Source organism: Eutrigla gurnardus (genome assembly GCF_963514095.1).
Source record: "Eutrigla gurnardus genome assembly, chromosome: 19".
NCBI classification, from domain to species: domain Eukaryota; kingdom Metazoa; phylum Chordata; class Actinopteri; order Perciformes; family Triglidae; genus Eutrigla; species Eutrigla gurnardus.
The window spans coordinates 21,630,233-21,651,451 of NC_139930.1; the positions used below are offsets into that span (position 1 = coordinate 21,630,233).

The window sequence follows — 21,219 nt, forward strand, 5'->3', positions numbered from 1 at the left end:
GGATATAGGTGGATGTACACAAAATGCAAGGAGAGTGGACTTCACGTAAAGAAAGAAGAGGTTCGCTTAATTCTAAAAGAACTTGACCCGAGGGGTGTTGAACTCAGAGGAAGGAGACGGCTCCATCGCCGAAGCTATTTTGCAAAGGGGCCCAATTATATCTGGCACTTGGACTCTTATGACAAACTCAAGCCATTTGGTATCTGTATCAATGGCTGCATTGATGGGTTTTCCCGGAAAATTATCTGGATGAATGCATTTACTACCAGCAGTGATCCAAAAATCATCGGAGGCTACTACATGGAGGCAGTCCAGAGATATGGTGGTTCTCCAAGGATTGTCAGAGGCGACCGGGGCACAGAGAATGTTAAAGTCAGAGACTTTCAGCGTTTTCTCCGTCCCAACATTCAAGACGGCTCCAGCATTGACAGCTACATCGAAGGGGCAAGCACAGCAAATCAGCGAATAGAGAGTTGGTGGGGCTTCCTCAGAAGGGAATCAATGGAATTCTACATCTCTCTGTTTAATGATCTGAAGGACCGTGGCTTGTTCGATGGTGCATATTTGGACAGAAATCTAATTCAGTTCTGCTTCATGGCTATCATTCAGGTAAGCTACACATGTATTATGTAAAACTTACTTTCATCTTAAATTGTGGCCCATAATTGTTTTTGTTACTGTCTTAATCACTGTCATCCATGCGGTGTCCTACAATAATAATTCATAATAAAAAGCGAAAATAGCTCTAACTGTTTTTTTTTTGTGCACGGAGCTACGGAGTTCACCGGTCTGCCAGACCGTCACATCATTTCATTGTTTGTGTTTACGAGCACAACAATAGGCCTAATGCTTTTTTAAAACAATGATTTTACCAGAAATGTATGTAAATAAACAAAATATTGTACAGCAAAAGCAGGATCAACATTCTCCTTGTTAAATGTGACGTTTTTCCTGCTCTGGATACGCGCAGACGCGCCACGGCTTCTTCATCATGAGTTATTTTTGCTTACTCTGAACTGCAATTTTACTCGAAGATAAATTTCCAAAGAATACTCAAATGATTGCTTTTTCTTCAATTAATCCAAAAGGCCTTCTTATTCTTTCTGATAGCTTTTCATTTCCTTCAGCCGTCTTCTCAATTTAACATGATGCGATCATGCAAAACACAAAAAAGTAACATGGAAGGCTGCTCATCCATCTCTCTGCTCTTCGAAATTTTGTTTATTTCCTATCATTTCTCCTAACTTCATCAGAAAATTCAACATTTAACATGATTTATTTCAAATCATGTCATATCTTATCTAAGGCCCACACCTCATGAGAATAACAAATTGCATATCAATTAACTTGTTTTCTTACTTTCTAATATATAATTTTTTCCAGGACGAATTAGATGAGACCATCCATGTGTGGGATTCACATGTCATCAGACCATCGAAGAATGACAGGGTACCCAGTGGTCGACCTCAAATCATGTACATGTTCCCAGAACTCTACACAAGTGATGACTGCATTTCCCCAGTGGACAGAGCTGATGTACAGTTGTGTCAGAGTAACTGCACATTTCGACCAGCAGTGCCATGTGACACAGACATCTACAGCATCTGCAACATTCTGATGGTGGAGTCACAGCTGCATCTTCCAGCTGATGCTCATCAAGCATTGGATTTGTACCTACATTTGAGGAATGAGATAAGATCTGCTCTCTAATTTGAGATGGTACTACATTTGTATCCATCTAAACTGAACACATGATCAGACAATTCTTCTGCAGTCAACCATGCTTTATTCACCAAACATTCTCAGTTGTAAAGTTTTTCCAGGAACTCTGTAGAAGCTATATTTGGAACTTTGGATTATTTCTCCTGGAAAAAGGATTGATCTGTCACTACGTGCTCACTGACTACACTAGACACACACAGAGACATTAAGAACATTTGCAGCAATATTGTGCACACAGTATTTCAAGGTACTTGGCAGATAACTTTCAGCAGATCGTGTGTGGATTTAGGCTGTCTCAGTTGCTTTTGTCTCTTCAGGTAATCCCAGACTGATTCAATGAAGCCCAGAACTGTACATTTTTCAAATGACAGAGTATTAGCTCTTATCAGTAATTTGTGCTAGAAATAGACTTCAATTTGTTGCACAGCATATAGGAGTATTGTCATAGATGTTTTACTTTGCCATCAGTCATGAACAGGAAACAAACAAAATCACAACAAAGAAAAACACCAAGGCAGAACATGAAAGTGGAATTTAATTTTTATTCAACAATATTGTGCTCCTGACAGTTACTGTCAGTATGTTTAACATATGAGGCTGCAACAATAACTGGGTAGCCATTTGAAATGTATGTGCCTCGAACAGGTATTACTATTTTGTTGAATGCTGAACTTCCTTCTGAATAACAATTGCAAAAAACATGCACATGAAAATGTGAAAATGATACAGGCCTGAAAAAAAGGGATGTTCACATATGAGAGCAGACCTTTCTGACTTATCATATTAAGTGTAATAAAGCAATGTCATCAGATAATGCATCTGATCTCATCTCCATTCCTTGTAGTACAACTCTTTCTAAGTTGCAATACATGAATGAACAAATAAAGTGTTTTAAATATAAATAAATGTAAATCTGTAGAAACAGTTTATTTCAGACAAATGCTATAACGATGTCAGTAGAAAAGGAACATGTGTAAGATCCCTTACATTCACTATACAATATCCATTGTAAAGCAATCGCCAGACAGGACATTGTCAAACTCCTGACGAAACTCTGGGTATGAGCTGTAGGTGCATGGTAACTCAAGAACTGCTCCACATGTGTGTGCTACAGGCCTGCGACTTAAACCACACAATCTATTAAAAGTTACTTCAATTGTGCCTGTGCACAGCACAGTGGACCCTGTGCAGAAGCGTAAGAAGATCTCCAGTTTTCTTTGGTCAATGCTTCTCACATACCGTAGCAGGTGGTTAAGAGCTGTCTGCTCTTGTGGATTTGGGATTTCAGTTGATGGCTTTATCATCTGTGCCACTTTCTTGTTAGTTGGCCGCTTAGATTCGTAAAGCTCCATTATGTTTTCTCTGGTTATGAGTGTTGGCACAGCATTGTGAATACTGGAGTGGAAACAGTCAATTATGAACTTCGGCTCTTGAAGAAGAGCTTTGTGTGCCATTGTTAAAATGGCAGCCCGTACGTTGTCTTTAGAGGGCAGGCAGTGTGAGCCCATTCTTGAGAAGATGTCGAGTAAGTCCTCCTCAACAGTTTCATCAATGTTGCCCTGTAGTGCTTTTTCAAGTGATGCACGCTCATTCCCTGACAGAAATCTGGCAAATGACATCATCAAGAGTTCTTCATCCACTGAACTAAGTCCTTGACAACAGGCAAGAACAAAAGCTGGTGACAGTCTGATTGGTATGATTTTGTGGTCCAGGTATCCTTTCAACCACACTCTTCCAAGAGCTTGCCATGCCTTCTCAGAATAATCTGGTCGTAGTCTGGGTACTCGTTCATCTTCCCCCTCACACTGTTCCAAGAAATGTTCCCAGAACGCGGAGTATACCTCTCTTGACACACCATCACTGTCCACAGCTTTCTCATTTGTAAACTCCATTTTAAGATTAGCATTCAGTACTTTTGGGTCCATGAAGATATTAAGGACATCATCAACAATGTTTACTCGTCTTAATTTCACAAGGAGGAGTTCTTTTTCAAATGGGTCTGGTGATGCTGGAAGACTGCTTGATGGTCCGTCATTCAGTGTAGAGTGCTGCAAGATTTTTTAAAAAGGAAATTAGGTGTGATTATTAATAGATTATTCAACTGGTGAACAGAAAATTAATCAACAACTTTGACAATCAATATATCAATTAGCATGCAAAAATGAATTATGCTGTGGTTCTAGATTTGCTGCTTTTATATTTATCTTTTGGTTTTGGAATGTTTAGATGAAAAAGTAATGAATAGTGAAAACTCTTGAAATTAATCAATGATGGCAGTAATATTTTTTGCAGCACTGTTAGAAAATAACTTAGTTCTACACTATACCTGCATACTGTTGAAGTCATGTGGATTCCAGGGAAGGGTGGAGTCTTGATTATCATCATCATCATCATCACAAACAGGTCCAAAGTCAACTTCAAAGTCCTCAAGAGATGCTTGGATGGCAAGGGCAAGAGGGTAATCCGACTTGTCACTTAACAACTGGTCTGCATCTTGATTTGACACAGGCATTAAACCGTCGTCTTCAGATCCATGCCTGCTTGTTGACTGCCGAGTATGATTGCCAACATCATCGGAAGATGGTGGATACAGGACCTCTGAGTCACTCATCTCAGAAGTTGCTGGTCCTGATTGGCTGATTGGTTCTCCTCTCTGTTTATAATTAAATAAAAAAAAACATACTTATTACCTTATCTGATCAAAGCCGTCATGTGTACTATCACATTCATGTGATTAAAACACCTTGCACCTGAGCAGATTTTTTGGTATATGCATATTGAGTTAATGTGGCATTGAACTCAAAACCTTTTGCCCACTTCCATCATCTTAGCTGCAGTTTAAATTTGAGATGGATTTGTTATTTGCAACAAAATCAAGGTCTCTTAAACCCCATCTCTGTGTCCTCATAGACTTCACGAGTTGAGAATTTTATCTTTGACATTACTTTTTTTGTTATAACTTTGTATTGATTGATTGATCAATTTTTGTTTCAAAGCATTGTTTGAACATTTTGGCACAAATTAATCTTCATACAACACAAGTTCCATACTGTATATCACAGACTGGGTCCATAAAAATGCAATAATGGGGCTTACTTTTTCATGGTTTTCCTGCATTGAGCCACTGGGTGCTGGATCTAAATCACTGGAGCTCTCTGTATGATCCACTCGATGATCAGTTCCAGTCCTCCAGTGATGACCTCTCCTGGTTTTGTTCCTCAAGGATCGTCTCTGCATTGTCCTAGTCTATAAAGATAGGCAAATTATAAGCTTATACAGCCATGATTGTTCAACTGTTCAAAACAAGTCTTTCTAAACTTATTGTGTTTGAACATGCACATAAGTGGAGAGAGAAGTGGAGCAAATATGTCTAGAAAACTGTATTTGCATCTCTTGACCCCCCCTTTTTTGCAGGCTTCATGTTCTTAATAGATTTGACATTGAGTTAAGACAATAGATTTATCCTCAAAAATCAGTGAGGCCGGCAGTGAATGTACAGTCATATTGAATAAGACCACAGGTAAGAAAGCTAAGGTGGACCTTATTAAACGTACTAATCTTTGGGAAAAAAATGTGTCAAATGCATACCTTTTTACAGTCTATATCTACTCATTGCATATGAGACAGGTGCGATATACAATGATAATCACACCAACCATAAAGGAAGTGATTCATTCTAGCTGTTCAATTTCATGAGGAGAAAGACAGAAAAACAACATGGCTGTAAGACTAAGATTATTTTGGCCAGATCCAGAAAGAATGAATTGCGCCTGCTATTTAATCACATCAAATGTCAATTTTAACCTTAAATTCATTAACTATTTATCACATGTGCATCGTGAACCTTGAGTACTTTCCATATCGTATAATCCATGTAACAGCACTTACATATGGATTTCACAAGAAACATCAGGCTATACTTATATTCCGTTTGTTGCCAACAGCCGGCTGCAGCATCACAGGGCAGCTCTAACTTTACGTGCATCGCTACACTAAGAGGCTGATGTGTGTGTGTGTTCGCACGGTGCTGAGGTTGCTTTATTAACATGCAGAGGCGATTCTAGAGTCTGTTGGGGCCCCAAGCAAAGTTTTCAGTGGGGCCCTTCTGACTAAACAATAACAATAATAATCTTCTAAATAATCTGACGCCAACGAAAGATGTATGAAACCAACGTTTTTTATATTCAAAATGTGCATATATAAATGTCAAGAACAATAAAAACAATATAATAACTAACTAAATAACAAGGTGCTTGTCTGCACATTTGGCATCAAATATAAAATTAACATTCATAAAACAGCCCTCGGGCCGAGTCTCGGGGGCCCCCTGGCAACTCGGGGCCCCAAGCAGTTGCCTGCCTTGCCTGTTCACAAACAGCGCCTCTGTTAACATGATCGGCCAGGATTTGATGATAATTAATGTTCTGTGTTCATAGGGGTCAGCTGTTACACACTGTTTAGGGGTTTATACAGATCTTATGGATCAATTCTTCTATTTTTTATTTTAAAATCTGAAATACATGTCAGCCTTTATATCACTATAAATTCAGTATCGACAGTGTATTGATAACAGAAATGTGGCAGAAGATAAATTACCTTCATTAGCCTCTCATCTGTGGGCTCGAAGTCCGATGATGCATCAGAGAGAAGTATTACGTCTTTAGCCTTGGAGGTTGTGTAGATGCGCAGCATTCGTAGCTTAGTCTGCTCGTACAGCTGACTCACTGTGACTTCAGGGGATACTGCATTGTGACTGTAATCACGAATATCAAACTCGAAGTCTTCCACTGGTCCTTTGGATGAATATCCATTTGTGAAAAACAAGCCCTTGCCCGTCTCCAGCAGTTCACCCACAGTTACTGATTTCTGGACAGACAGGTGCCGTGTTCCTCCTCCATTTTTGGTTTTGATCTGGTGATAAGTGCCGTTATCAAAATGGAGCCACCCCATTTCAACCCTCCGTGTGGCTTTGGCTGCATGTTTATTGCCAACAGTACCGGAGCCTTCTGTGTCTCTTTTGGCAAGAAGTTTCCGTGTTTCCCCGAGCCTGTCTCTTACTCTCTGCATGAGAGCGGACTTCACTGTCTCCACTTCTCCGGACTTTTCGTTTGTCACAGTTCTTTGACGACAAAATGCTCTGAGTGCAAGTCGGTCCCCATATCGTACAATATACTTTCCTAACTCCTCATCTGTCATAACACCTATGACGTTGATGTCGATCTGTAATAAGCAAGGCAAACGACAAAAACGTTTGAACAATTACGTTAACAGCAGCAAATTAAGCTATACATGAATTGCTTAGGTACTTTATGTGACTAAAGTTAACATTTATCTTTACCTTTTCATCTTTTAGTTGGTTGATGACACTATCAGGTATATTTCGCGTTTTCAGGAAAGAGAATAAATCCACTTCTGCTGCCATTCTTTGAGGTTAATGATCTTAATGGGCCTGGAGGCTTACACACAGGGCGCGAGAGTTCACAACTGAGGTTTCTCGCGAGCACGAGAAAGTATCTGGTGAGCACGAGAAAGTATCTGGTGAGCACGAGAAAGTATCTGGTGAGCACGAGAAAAGTATCTGGTGAGCACGAGAAAGTATCTGGTGAGCACGAGAAAAGTATCTCGCGAGCACGAGAAAGTATTTTGTGCGCACGAGAAACGTTTTTTTTTTTTTTTTTTTCCATGTCCCTTTAGGGGCTCCGTACAGAGGTGTCAAAAGTCATACGTATACTTATAGACTGCTGGTGAAAGTACAAGTACTGATTCAAGTACTTTACTCAAGTAAAAGTGTGAATGTACAGGCTATGAAAGTTTACATTTATACTTTATTTATAGTTTATAGAATTTATACTCTAAAACATTTTTTATTTTTTTTAATGTTTTATCATTTATATAATAATAATAATAATAATAATGATAATTAAAATAAGCATTAAAAATCAATTCTATTTTATTCTTTTTTATACTTTTTATAAAAAATATAAAAATAATAAAGTAAAATCATCCCTTAGGAGTAGGACATTTCTGCTGGCTGTTATAATAAAAATGCTACTTATATACAGTAACAAAGTATATTCATACTTCTGACGACTTATCACTTTTACTCCCTACATTTTAAAACAAATCTGTTCTTTCTTCTCCTCACATTTTTAAAACAGGCTCGTTATTTTAATTTGAATGCATTTGAGGGGAATTATTATTTTCTTTTTTATTAATAATATGAAGCAAGTTTCATTTAGCCTTGCAAAAAACAAACAGTGGTAATTTTTACTTTATACACTGAGTACATTTCAGAGACTGTACTTTTTCACTTTTACTTGAGTAAAGAAGTTGAATCAGTACTTCTACTTTTTTTTAACACAAGTTATGTACTTCTACTTGTGTACAGAACGCCTGTACTTTCACTATCGACTGTATCCTGTATATATGATTGTATTGTTGCTGCGCCCCCTTGTGTTTAAACAAAAGACAGTCATTTACTTCAGAATGTTGGATCTAGACAATACACTGATTTATAATTGTGGAGAAAAAGATGAAGATATAAGAACATAAAATATGAATTTATTTCACAGATACAAGTTTCAAATATTGCTATAATGCCGTTGTTGGCCTATAAATCACATATAAGCACAGATTTCTTTAAAAACGTTGATAAAACATACAATATATTCATTTATTTATCTTCGGTATTCAAAACAGTTTGAAGCAGGTTTTTTTAAAAAGATAGGGTGATGAAAATGAAGTGTACTTTCTCGAGAGAAAACACACATTTTCTCGACAGATGAATCCATCATTCAGATTCCCGACACCGTAACGATCACAGCTCATACGTAACTATACAATTTGAAGTAACAGCGGTATATTTCGCTGCAGCTGATTGAGGAACGAGAAGATTTATTCCCTCAGGGATCCAGCCGCTGAGGAGAGTAGAGATCAAACTTATTTTCTTTGTTGGTGCTGTAGTTAAAGGGACTATTCGCCCCCACATAAAATATATATATATTTCTCCCCTCTTACCTGTGTTGCTATTTATGATCGTGTGATGGAGATCAGCCAGAAAGATGCCTTCTCTCCAATATATTGGGACAACACTACAATAAGAGGGAAAATCTATATATGTTTTTATATCGGGGGTTAAGCGTCCCTTTAAATAAGCAGCAAAGTGCAAATTAAAGGTGAGGAGACGTCTTCATAGTGTTTAATATCAATACAGCGGTTTAGTGATCTAAAAACACATAAACACTGTATATCCCCGTCTGGTAATATTGGGATTTCTACAAAACAACCAGTGATTTGGCACATTTACTTCGACTCAGAAGAGGGATGTCGCAGACACTGTTGTGAGGTCCTGATGTCTCAACACAGTGGGACTGGGGGGTCAAAGGTCAAACGTCCAGGCTGCTCCTCACTAGAAAAACAAGAACAACAAAAAAGATGATTAGTTCCCTTTGAGTCAAACTAATTAAAAGACTTGAACATCAGGCCATGGCTGCGTTTCAAACAATTAAATTCCCACAAACCGTTGGATTGGATGATCTCTTTTTTTTTTTTTTAAGGCAAAGAAAGGTGATAGTGTGCATGTCCAAACCCAGTTACAGAACAGAAGTAGCATGCAAAAGAAAACAGGAGATAGTTCTGCTGCCCACTAAAGTATCAGGGTTCAGGTTTGGGTTTTTAAAAAGGGATTTCTGAAGAATGTCAAAGGGAACGTCAAATATAGTTAAGCATGTTTTATGTATTAATATCCTGATGGTCATACTTGACTGATTTCAAACTCCAACACAGTTTCAGTAAATCAGCAGTAATGTAAAGTTTATGCATTTAAGAATTTCATGCAAAACCACAGTTGTGGTCCTCTTTTGGTCAAAGGTTAAAAACGTGAACTCTCGAGTTGTGAAAACAAACAGAGAGGTCTGAGGTCTGGAGCCCTCGGTGGTTTTTTGAATCCCTCTGTCTTCTGTCAGAGGCTTTGGGATCAGATTAACTCCGACGTCTGCAGCGCGAGTGGAACTGCTTAATGTGGGTTTGAAGAACCGCTTGGTGTAAGCCTGGGTGAGGATTTTGTGGTTATGTAAGTGCTGTAGAGAAGGGAAAAATAAGGGATTCATGGAGGTTTCTCAGGCTGACACAGACGTAAGGACTTAGCTGAGTCATGCAGCATAAAGGTCACATACAGGGGCCTCGAGGAGCCGAGCTACCACCACCGAAGAAGAACTTTCCAGGAAGACCCGAATGCTGCTACAGCAGCGACTGAGCTATAATGAGGTCGCCTGGATAACAGGTTCACATGTGTCGGTGTAGGTGATTCTATAACTGGAAGACCCCAGAAGCAGAAAGAGTGTGTTTTTTTTTTTCTAAAAAGAGAAGATCAATAACAAAAATCAATAGATCATCTATGGATGTCGTTTTGCTGCTTACAGTTTACGGCCGCTGGGACTCAATCGACTGATGGACTCCAGCTGGGTCGCCTGGGTGAGTCTGTGTGAGGCTGAAAATGCAGAGACACCCAGTGACCGCCGGATTCATCATCACGACTGATCTCCCCAAATCCACCAGCACAAAAACCTATGATGCACACTGAGTCTTTTTGGTTTATTGAGAATAATGATGAAGTTATGATGATGCAGTCGACAGTTTGGGGAAAATAGCTATGATTTCAGGAATGTTGTCATGATATTAAATGGCGATTACTTCACTATTTAAAACCTCATTATCCACCCCTGACAAATTATTATAGATTATCTCATAATGGAGTCAGAAACGTGGTTTTCGTTCAGCGGTAAAAATATACTTATTCCGATCTTTGTGCTAAGCTAAGCTAGGCTAAGCGGCGGCACACCAATATGAGCGCAGCGTCGATCTGCTCTAACTGTCTGCTGAAAAGCAAATCAAAGTATTTCCTAACATGTTGGACTGTTGCATCAAAACCAGTGTGGAAATATTTCAAACATGCTCCAGCAGCTCCTCCAAAAGTCATAAACAAGTCAAAGATATTGGCTCCCGGGACTTTATGGTTCAGTTTAAGGTGTGAAGACACTGTCGTGGTGTCTGCTAGTAAAGGAGAAGGTTGGTGGTATTAGACAATAGGATAAATACTTAGTCATTAAAAACCTTTCATACCAAGTAGACATCCAGCTCAGAGTCTGACTGACTCCCGCTGAGAGACGGCAGAGGATCGTCCAGAGCGATCGTGGAACTGGAGGCTCGTCGGTCTTCACTGGAACACAAGTGAGCAGACGTTCTGCTTAGAGCTGCTAAACCTGAATTTCAAACTTCATTTTTTCTTCATTCTTGGGGAGACTTTGCTGCAGATACAGCACTGAATACATAAATACTGTATATCTGAGAGCTGCAAGTTGAACCGACCTGTTTTCAGCGTCCTCTTCTTTATTTCCGGTGGACTCGAAAGTAACTCTGGGAAGGAGATCCGGTTGCTTGGAGGAACTGTAAACTGTTGCAAGAACATCAACGTCACTCAAAACGTGACATAATGTTTATTAGAATATGGGGTTGAATGGATTCCTTACAGTTTCCATCCAGGTTGTCCAGGCTCTGGGCCTTCTTCTCCTCCTTCATCTCCTCCTTCGGTGGAGACAGGAACTCCTGAGAGGCTGCCTTCACCACATAGAGGGAACTCCTCTTCCTCTTCGAAGACGCTCCCCTTAAAGCTGAGAGACGTGGAGAAGGAGGGATTTTAACAGAGAGAGGCTCGCTAGCGTCACGCAGGATGAAGAACACGTTTCGTAACCATGGCGACTTACGATGCATCTTTTTGAACACAGTCGAGCCCATGAATTTCAGAAATCTGTCCGCGTAGAAGCCGGGCCTGTGAACCGATACGGTGTCCTGAGAAGCAAAGAATGCTGTCAGAATAACACACACACACACACACACACACACACACACACACACACACACACACACACACACACACACACACACACACACACACACACACACACACACACACACACACAGTTGCTGCAGGATTACGTACCCCATCATGTACAAGAGCTTTCCAGGAGTGTTCCACCTTCTTGATGAACCTTGAAGAAATAAATAATACAAAAACATGCATATCTCATCACCTGTTTAATTATAATAATCAAATATAAATTAGGCCTACTGTGTGTCTCTTTAAAAAAATATGTTATATGGAATAAGATTAGATTAGATAAGATTATTCGTTAGAGACAGAACAATTAAATTCAGCTACATTTTATATTTGTATTGTTTTAAATGTCTTTAAATATCTTACAACTGGTTTAAATAAATCCAAATAATTATTGAATTATTATTGAAAAAGTCTAATCAAATCAAAACTAACAGTATGTTTGTTGTGATTCTGTGAGCTCACCTGTAGGACTGAAGGATGTCGATGATCCCTAAAAAGATGAGAAGGTTCTCATCTTTATGTTTGGCAGGAATTCCACCCAATCTGAGATAAAAAAAGAAAGATGTCTTAATGAATAACAGAAACGTAATAGTCCTAATAATTCATCTCTATTTGGTGGACTAGTTAACGCTAAACAGTATAACTGTTTATTAAAAAGCTTTAAACACTTGCTACAGTGCAATCAGCACGAACGTCATCGCCGTTATCAAATACATGTCATCTGGAGGAGATCCAGTCATTGTGTAACATTTCACAACAGCGAGCTTTTGTTCATTGGAAAGCAATTTGTGTAAGAGGAGTGGAGAAAAGCAGAAGAGCAAAGAGAAGACACAAACAGACCTCATACAAACGGAGGGAGTGTTCTAGTATAATAGAACAACTCCATCTATCTGTATGCAAAGCAAACTCGAATATGAAGCCACGCTTTGAGTTGGAGCTGTATTTTCACATATAACATGCAGAAACAATAGCAGAGAAATGGTCTTAAAAATAAGCATTCTCACGTGTCATCACAGTCCACGGGTTCGGAGCTCTTGGCGTTCCCCTGGATGGACTCCAGGGCGGTGGAGTAGAGCACCTTCTGTCCCTTCCTGCTGTCACACCGGTTTTCTCGGACCAGCGGCTTCCGGTCCAAAACGTGGATCCCCAGCAGCAGACTGTAGTCCATGATCTTGAAGCTCTCCAGGACCTGACGGGGGAGGAGAGCAACGGCAGCGCTCAAAGATCTGTTCTTAAAATATGTATTGGACAGCTGTGGGGCTGACAGACACGTCCCATTTCATTTAAATGAATTTGAATGCTTATTTTTTGTTGTTCTCAGATCCTCAGACACACTACAGCACACAGAGAGTATTTAATATGCATAATGACATCTATTTTAGTTAGAAAATACTAGATATGTATATGTAAATCATTGTACATACTGCAGCTGCCCTCACAAAGGAGTTGTGCGTGACCTTTGACCGTGACCTTGTGCAACTCTTTTCCCCAACGATATTATGGATTTAATAATGCTAATAAAACACATGAATACGTCCACGGGTAAACAACAAGCTTTGTTGTGACCTCTCCCTCACCGAAGCGGGTTCCAGTGAGAGGGGGCTAAACCTTGATCCACGAACCCAAAGTACAGTACAAACGTAATCCCCAATCCCCGTGACCAAACGCTGATGTCATGAAGTAACCGCCGTAAACAAAGAGCCCCCTCACTTTGCACCGCGTTACCTAACACGCGAGCCGGGGCCCGATCGGAGCAGGTCTCACCCCCCCGGACGGGGCCAGTCTGAGTCCAGCTGCTCAGCTTGATCGTAAATTAATCCTCCATCAAGTGGACACTGCTGGTTCACGCTAATGAAATAACAGGCAGGAGCTGACGATTGTCACAGCTCACGGTTGTATAATGTTGTCTAATACGCCAGGTGTTTTTTTTTATTTATTTAATTGTGAATTAAATATATTTAGGGTTTTTTCACACTGGGTTCTTGGAACTTGGGATTGGCATTTTTCTCGTTTTTTTGTCATTTTGTAGAAAAACATTGATACATTAATACATAATGAAAATGATAATCAGCTGCAGTCATATTCTAAATAGCATAATGACATAATAACTTGCTGCTCCCTGATTTCTTGAATCAAATACCTTGATAATGTCTCGGCTACCTGCAGATTACTAACTAATTTGCTGTAGATATTCGTGGTCTTCACCGCAGGGATGGATCCTGCAGATTTTTGGGACCACTTGACCTTTTGTAAAGCTCCATTGTAAGGCTGAAATTCTCTTTGACCCAAGAAAGCTAATCTCAAAAACCCAAAGCTGGTCTTTAAAACAAATCTCAATCTCTATCTCACCCTGCCGTGGGGACGAATGCTGCCTCGCTGCTCATAATATGGAATCTTAATGTGAACACACCCGACAGTCCCTCTGCAGGGTCTTCATCAGGGCGCTGTAGGTGTCCTGGTCGAAGTGCAGGCCCTCGTGCATCTCCTGCAAGTCCAGGTCTTTGAACGTGGGCGACGCCTTGGTGCGCTCCTTGCGCGAGGCGCGGCGTTTGTACGAGGAGCCCTTCAGGTCGTACTTGTAGTGCATCCTGATGGCGCGCGGCAGCACGTTGTTCATCACCACCACGCGGACGGTGACGCCGCTGCACTGGATGCAGTAAAGGCCGTAGAACTTGGGCAGCAACGTCCTCGGGTTCTGGTTCAGATTCTAGGATAAACAGTTCAATCAGTTAAATCACCCCAAAATCATCCCGTGCTTTATGATCTATTTGACACTAAATTGACCATTTACTAAACAAACATCATGCTAGAGACTTCCTTTTGCAACTAGAGGAGTCGCCCCCTGATGGCCAGCAGAGAGAAAGCAGGTCTAAGGCACTTCTGCATTGGCTTCACTTTTTAGAGTTTGTTCAAGAAATCTGCACAGGGCGCCTTCAAGTCCAGAATGTCCCTTTAGCAGTTAGCTGTCTGTGCGTTGCCGTGCATGCAAACATGGACGGAGCTCACCATGTAGTAACCAGGGAGCAGCTTCTGCAGGAACTCCGCCTCTTTATGCTGCACCGTCTTAATGATGAACTCGTCGTCGCTGGTGAGGTAGAACCAGGAACTGCTGGCTCCGGGGTTGGTCAGCTCGATCAGAGGCTCGTTGCAGATGGAGTACTGAAATACAGAACGACGCCACGGACTTAGTAGTTGCAGTCGAAAACAACAACCCAAACTTCCGCCAACACGGTGCAAAACCACAATGATGGTGCGAATTTCCACACTGACCAGATAGTCATCTGGTTTGATGCCAAACAGCTCTCTGAAGTAGCGGAAGGCCAGCGGCGCGTACGTTTTCAGTCTGAAGTCTGGGTAGTGGTGAGCTGGAGTCAGGTTGCTGCCCTCACTGGAGAACAGAAGAAGAAAATGTGGACAGTAAAACATAAACAGTTTGCATCACGCAGGTCTTTTTTCACATTAGAGGAGTATACGTGTAAATAATAACATTAATGATGGCTGAATTCCATTTAGCTGCTTCAGGTTTAGGCTCCTGTTATTCTGCACTCTGGCTCACTGTCTCATGAAGTTGAATAGAGCAGAGCCACCATTAATGTTATTAGTAACACCATTTCTTTTCCTCATCGTCAACATGTCTGCAAAATTATATTGCTGAGATACATGGTTTGTTTTTTTCTTATTTACTAAACCAGGCGGATCAGGTTGTAAACTTTCAAAAGTGACTTTTTCTTAACATTAATACAAATGTGTATGCTGCTACATCTCTATATAGCATTTAAGTTATGTTAGATATTTGATAATACTTTGTCTTATGCGTCCCATAGTTTACATTCTCAATTTTCTAATTGTATTTTCTTTAATTAAAAAGTGTGCATGATTTGCTCCAAGAAGGGCTTGAAAAGTGTTGGAAAAAGTTTAAAAACACACATTTTCATTTCATTTTGGAATCTAAAAATCTCCAATCCTCTTGCTAGCATCTCCAATGTAACCGACCCAAACTCACACTTGACTTTGATGATGTGCATTAGTTGGAATTCCACGGTAAAGATGTGGGAGGGGCCTACCTGGGCAGGAAAATGCTCTCCACCACAGAGAAGTCCTGCATGAGAACATCTCGGTCCGGCTTGGAGCTCAGGTTTCCGACGGCGTAACCGATGCCCAGCTGGATGGCTCCTTTCAGGGCGCCCGCCGTGGGCTAACAGGGAAGAGGAAACAATGAATCCAACTACTTCTTCTAGCTTCCAATTCTACTGAAATCTGTTGAATGCATTTTAGCAACACTAGACATTCAACATTAAACGGGTTATTTTCTACCTGCAGAGGGTTTCGCTCCTCATAGTTATGAAGTGTCACTAGCAGAATGTGGGAGTATATAGAAATGTTTGGAGTCTAGGTTTAAAAATAGAGAATCATTAAAATCAACCCTCAAATGTGACGATGGTCTAGAAGTTCCTAATAGAAAAGCACTTCATTAAGGAGACAAGCATGACACGGCATTCTTATTTAGAAAGTAAATCTCTCAAATGCAATAAAACACAACATTTGTCATTGAGTTCATTAAGTAATATTCCTCCAACAAATCTGTCAACCTGCTCACCTTGTTCACTCCTGCTCTGTTCCTGCTGTTACATAATACTCTCTGGCAAAAACAACAGGTGTGGTTTCTCCGTGCTTCACCCATCTGCACTTTCACACGTTTATTTTGATTTTTGATGGAATTTTTAGTTTTATTTGTTTTTTTTTTTGCTCTCTAAATTTCTGAACAACAAACTGTTTACAATTGTGTTTTTTTGTGTCTTAATAAATTAAATCAACATAGAAGTTTCATTCACAAGAATTAGGAAGTCTCCTTAATATGAGATGAGTCCAGTGTAATAAATATCTACTGATTTGTGTTTATGACTTAATGACTTCAATTAATTTTTTTGATGCATTCAAAAAAGGGGATGTTCCAGATCTTTCCTTTCCAAGCAAAGCGTCTATAACATGAATGGCTCACCTTTTTGCTTCCTCTTCCTGCGCTGTCTACGGTGGCGGTTGACATCTTTCGGGCGCAGAGATGTTGATTAGAGGGAAGCTCGGCTGAGGCTGACTTCCTTCTTTCGCCTCAGTGATGAAAGACCAAAGGCATGGACTCCCCCCCTCCCCCCTTTTGAATGGGCTTCACCGAAACTGCTCTGTCCAGGTGCACTGCTCCTGTAAAAGGTGAGGTAGAGAGAGAGAGGAGGGGTGAGCTGCATTTGCATGGATGTCAATGCAAAGCACATGTAGGGAAAACCCGCACGGCTTTGACTGGTTACCCGCGATGCATTCGCATTTCAGGGTTTTTTCTCCTTCAGTTTGTCTCGTTCAAAGACTCCACGTTTGACTTACAGAGTCTTGAAATGTGCAGACGTCTCTGTCCGGCTGCACTGCTGAGTTCTGAGAGACCACCAGCGTTCGTTTTGAGTCTTTAAGTCCAGAATCCCTCACAACGACCCTTGGCCCTCATTAAGAAGGATTGGGAAACCATTACATGAACACATTCCCCCGGTTTTATAAGCGTAAGTAAAAAAGGGGGCTCAGTGCTTAGTTGTATTACGTATGTGACCCTCAACTTCCTAAGAAAAACAAAAAAGGTGGGAGGGATTACAAGAACAGAACGAGTTGTGCAGCGGAAATATTCCACGTGTTCATGGAATTGAAAATGATTCTCATACGACACATGGAAATGAACTTTTAACGGTGTATTCTAACAGTTTGGAAGCTCCAGATAAGGTTCAGGTTTATATCAACAAATCCACCTATTTATATAAAAACAAAACAAAATGAAAGCGGTTCAATGTGAGGACGCTAGTTTGACCGGGAGACCGAAGGGGTCAGGGAATCTGCTGGAGTTAAATCCCCTTCGTAAACAGACTTTTAGCGATTAGAGGGTCGAGTGAATGGGGTTAATTATCTGTTTTCAGGTGCAGCGCCTCACAGATTGAAATCAGCCAGAGTGACATAACGGCACAACGTGGTGGAGAACGCGTTGGATTAGACGTCCGTAAGTGCATTAGTTATCCTTCTGCATATCAGAGAACTATTAGCTGGCTTGCTTTCCATTGAAAACAATGACATTTTTTAAATTCTTTGTCTGCTGATGGCTGATTACTGACGCAAATGTGTCGTATCACAACAGAAGTCATCTCAGGACGCTGAACACATTGAGCAGGACTAGAATACGCTCAAGATTTCCAGAGTCAATACAATTTTAAAGTCCCAACATCACCCAGGGGCGTCACAGCGACAGGTGAGAATAAACTGCCTTAATAGGCTTTTAGGCAGAAATCTGGTGCAGCCCAGGCCCTTGTGTTCCAACTGTATTTGGTGTTGGTAGTAGTATAGTAGTAGCAGTAGTATTAACAGCAGTGGTGGTATTAACAAAAGCAATAGTGTTTGACTATGTGATAAATAATCCAACAACTCTTATTAAGTGTTGCCCAGTTTATTCAACTCATGCGATTATTGGTCAACAAGACATTTGAGCTACGTGCTAACATATGCTAGCATGCACACATGACAGCAATGCTAACATACTGATACATAGATAACATACAGTGTTACACAATCATGGTTTAGCATAAACAGTACACGTGTCAGTAGTTTTCCAGGCCATAAACCAAAGCATCGTAGCTGCAAAGTTACATTTTGGCCTGATGACACTTGATTTAAGAGTCCGAGGGTCTCCAGAGGAAGTTTCCACGACAATCGACCCGAGGTATTATACTCAAGATCAAACATGTCTCAGCTTGGCAGTCAGGAGATCACCAAACATCAAGCAGATGTTGAGATATCTCATGGGATAAAGTAAAAGTGTGACCTGCTGGTGGAATATCGAGGAAAGGTCAAGGGATCACCAAAGTTAGTTCCTCCTCTGGTGACCATGAGAGTTGTAGAGAAAAATGTAATAAGATATTTCAGTCTGGACCAACCGACAGACAGAAATTATTAATTTAACTTAACGTTGGTAACATCATGCAGTACATTGAACAGTAAAACTTAACATAAAATATTGTATAATCCATCCTGAAAATAAGTAAAACAGAAAGTGAACCCCTTCCTGAAGGAGGATTTCTCAAAGCTTTTAGCAGGCTGCATATTGTGACTCTCACACGACATCTTTTGCATACATGTAAATACCCTCGGCCCATTCGTGCTCAGTGGAGACATATTTATTTTCTCTCTGACTGAAGTGCAATTCATTTCCTCTTGTGATTGCCATCAGATCGTCTTCCTAGTGATCGACGCCACAGACGGCCTGTACGCTCTGTGTGTGACACTATCATAATAATCGTGATTATTCTTAGACGACGACCAAAAAACCTGCAGCTCAGACATTGAAACAGACACACAGGAGTGAAAGAAGTGGCTCCGTCTTCACTCGACGACAGGAAGAAGAAGAGAGGAAGACTTCTTACCTTAACAGGCATACTGGAGTGATGAATGCAGCCGATGCTTGTGTGAACTCTGTGGCAGACTGACTGTGGTGAGATGAGCAGCAGAACTGTTGCAGCGACTGTCGAGCATCCTCACCACTTCCTCCCCCTCCCTCCCTCCCTCTCTCTCTCTCTCTCTCTCTCCACCTACCTGTTGCATTGTTCCTCAGAAGCTACATGAGTCACACTCATGTAGTCATCATAGACGTAGTAGAAGTCTGTGGGAGAAAAACGTGTGTGAGACCAGAGCCTTAACACCGTTTTCTGGCTCCTTTTTATTTTATTTGTATTAATTTAATTTTAATTTTTATTAATTAAATTGTATTCTATTTTGTTTTGTATTTTTCTGGCTCCTTTTTATTTTATTTGTATTAATTTAATTTAATTTTTATATATTTTATTTGTATTAATTTAATTTAATTTTTATATATTTTATTTGTATTAATTTTATTATATTTTGTATTTTTCTGGCTTGTTTGTAATACGTGTATTAATCTTTATTTAATCAGGCTGAGACAAGAAACCTACACAATAAACTAGAGTTACAAGAATCATATCATATCAGATAATAAAGCTTTAAAATCTCCAAGGAGAATACAAGACCGAGGGCCGTTTCAGTTCATTCCATTTAAAAGAAAAAGAGGGAGGAAAGTACCTGAAATGTTGGTGAGTACATGAGGGATATCTATGGCTGAGTAGATGAGAAAGACATGCGACAGCAGAGCTTTTTAAATGACTCAACAAGAGTAACTTGAGTGCAAAGTGTGTTTAAGTCCAATTGTTAATACAATGAATAATTTCAAAATGCATTTTTAGTTCAATAATGCTTGGGAGTTAACGATCGGCAGGTTTATAGTTATGATCATCTATTTTCTGTACACTTCTCTCTCTCCTGCTTTGTCTTTCCCTCACTTCATTTAATGTACAGTAATATTGCTGCTCCACTGTACGTTGGCCTCTAGAGGGTGCTGTTGCAGCTCTGACACACCTGCCAAACCCTCCAATTCCAAATGGATCATCGCTTATCATTGTCATGATTGGTTTCCACGTAGAGCCACCCTGCTGTGTTATAATCTGTCCTCATCCGACCTGCTGTGTGTTTTCTTCCTCAATTCACACATTTTAATTCCTCACTTCAAGTTCCATCTTCATCTTTTTCCTCTCTCTCATTTACTCCTGAGAACGCCGTCTCCCTGATTCCCAGCTCGATGTCACCTTTCCTCTAAGTGGGACAGAGTTCGACTTGTTGGAGGTTTGTTTGGGAACACCAGACGGGGGACGGGCTGCCTGCCGACTCGGCCGTCAGGACGCTGACTATCAGCTCGCTCCTCCGAGGTTCAACACACGACCTTTGTCACATTTGGCTGAGACTCAGATGTGTGTGAGAATGTGTTTCTCCCTAATCTACTGAAGGAATTTTCAACCCAGTCGGTAGTATTGATCGTTTCTGCAAACATGCGATGCCACGTGGGTTAATGTCGTGAAAGGATTGGTACGGTTGACGACACACTTTAATTTTAGGGTTAAGTTTGAAAGAAAGATCATGGTTTCCGTTGAAAATAATAAAACGACAGTAAATGAATAGCATCCGTCCTGAGCGGACTTTCTTGGACACGAAAAGCGGTCTCCTGGGTGAAAGTCCCGTTTGTTTGACCGATTCACCACTCACACTTATTACTTGATATTAAAGCAGGTAACAATCAATAACAGCTGCTCCATTTGCTCTTTATTACTCGTTATGATACTTGAAAAAACAAAAAACACCCACATTAAATGTCTCAGAACAGAAAAATGAATACTGGGCTTTAATATTCCACTGTGTTCGAGTGTACAACCGATAATATGAGTTAAGTTACACCAAAAACAGAAGTGGGATCAGATTTTGAGTATTTTTAGCCTCAGCCGTGTGTGTTTTGGGTCTGAAGGTTCCTCCGACTCCAGTGTGTCGTCTGTTTATTTGGGTGAGCAAAGTATCGTCGTCTCATATTGTGGAAGTCGGAGCCACAACACCATGACTTTTTAACTGTGAACCATCTTTAAACAGAGGCGTGTCTCAGAAATGCTCAAAGCAACCTATAACACAGGTTGTTGTTCTGTAACCCAAAGTGTATTTATCCAAATCACGAGCACATTTTGTGGATT

At 40.4% G+C, this 21,219-nt stretch overlaps 2 protein-coding genes across 2 annotated transcripts; both read right to left on the reverse strand.

Moving 5' to 3' along the window:
* Window positions 1-1,968: 1,968 nt before the first annotated feature.
* On the reverse strand, window positions 1,969-7,206 carry LOC311030216 (uncharacterized protein). Its single transcript, XM_084035853.1, has 5 exons — window positions 7,061-7,206; window positions 6,319-6,942; window positions 4,819-4,968; window positions 4,049-4,375; window positions 1,969-3,770 (listed from the first exon to the last, which is right to left on the reverse strand). The coding sequence occupies exons 1-5, from the start codon at window positions 7,142-7,144 to the stop codon at window positions 2,715-2,717; spliced, it is 2,241 nt and encodes a 746-aa protein (XP_083891979.1). The 5' UTR covers window positions 7,145-7,206; the 3' UTR covers window positions 1,969-2,714.
* Window positions 7,207-8,263: 1,057 nt separating this feature from the next.
* Window positions 8,264-19,178, reverse strand: pip5k1ba (phosphatidylinositol-4-phosphate 5-kinase, type I, beta a). Its single transcript, XM_084035763.1, has 15 exons — window positions 19,060-19,178; window positions 16,617-16,813; window positions 15,682-15,812; window positions 14,888-15,005; window positions 14,624-14,776; window positions 14,028-14,324; window positions 12,622-12,806; window positions 12,080-12,160; window positions 11,720-11,768; window positions 11,484-11,568; window positions 11,250-11,390; window positions 11,089-11,173; window positions 10,843-10,939; window positions 10,141-10,210; window positions 8,264-9,130 (listed from the first exon to the last, which is right to left on the reverse strand). Exons 2-14 carry the CDS (start codon window positions 16,659-16,661, stop codon window positions 10,160-10,162), a joined length of 1,518 nt encoding a protein of 505 aa, XP_083891889.1. The 5' UTR covers window positions 16,662-16,813; window positions 19,060-19,178; the 3' UTR covers window positions 8,264-9,130; window positions 10,141-10,159.
* Between the last annotated feature and the right edge of the window lie 2,041 nt (window positions 19,179-21,219).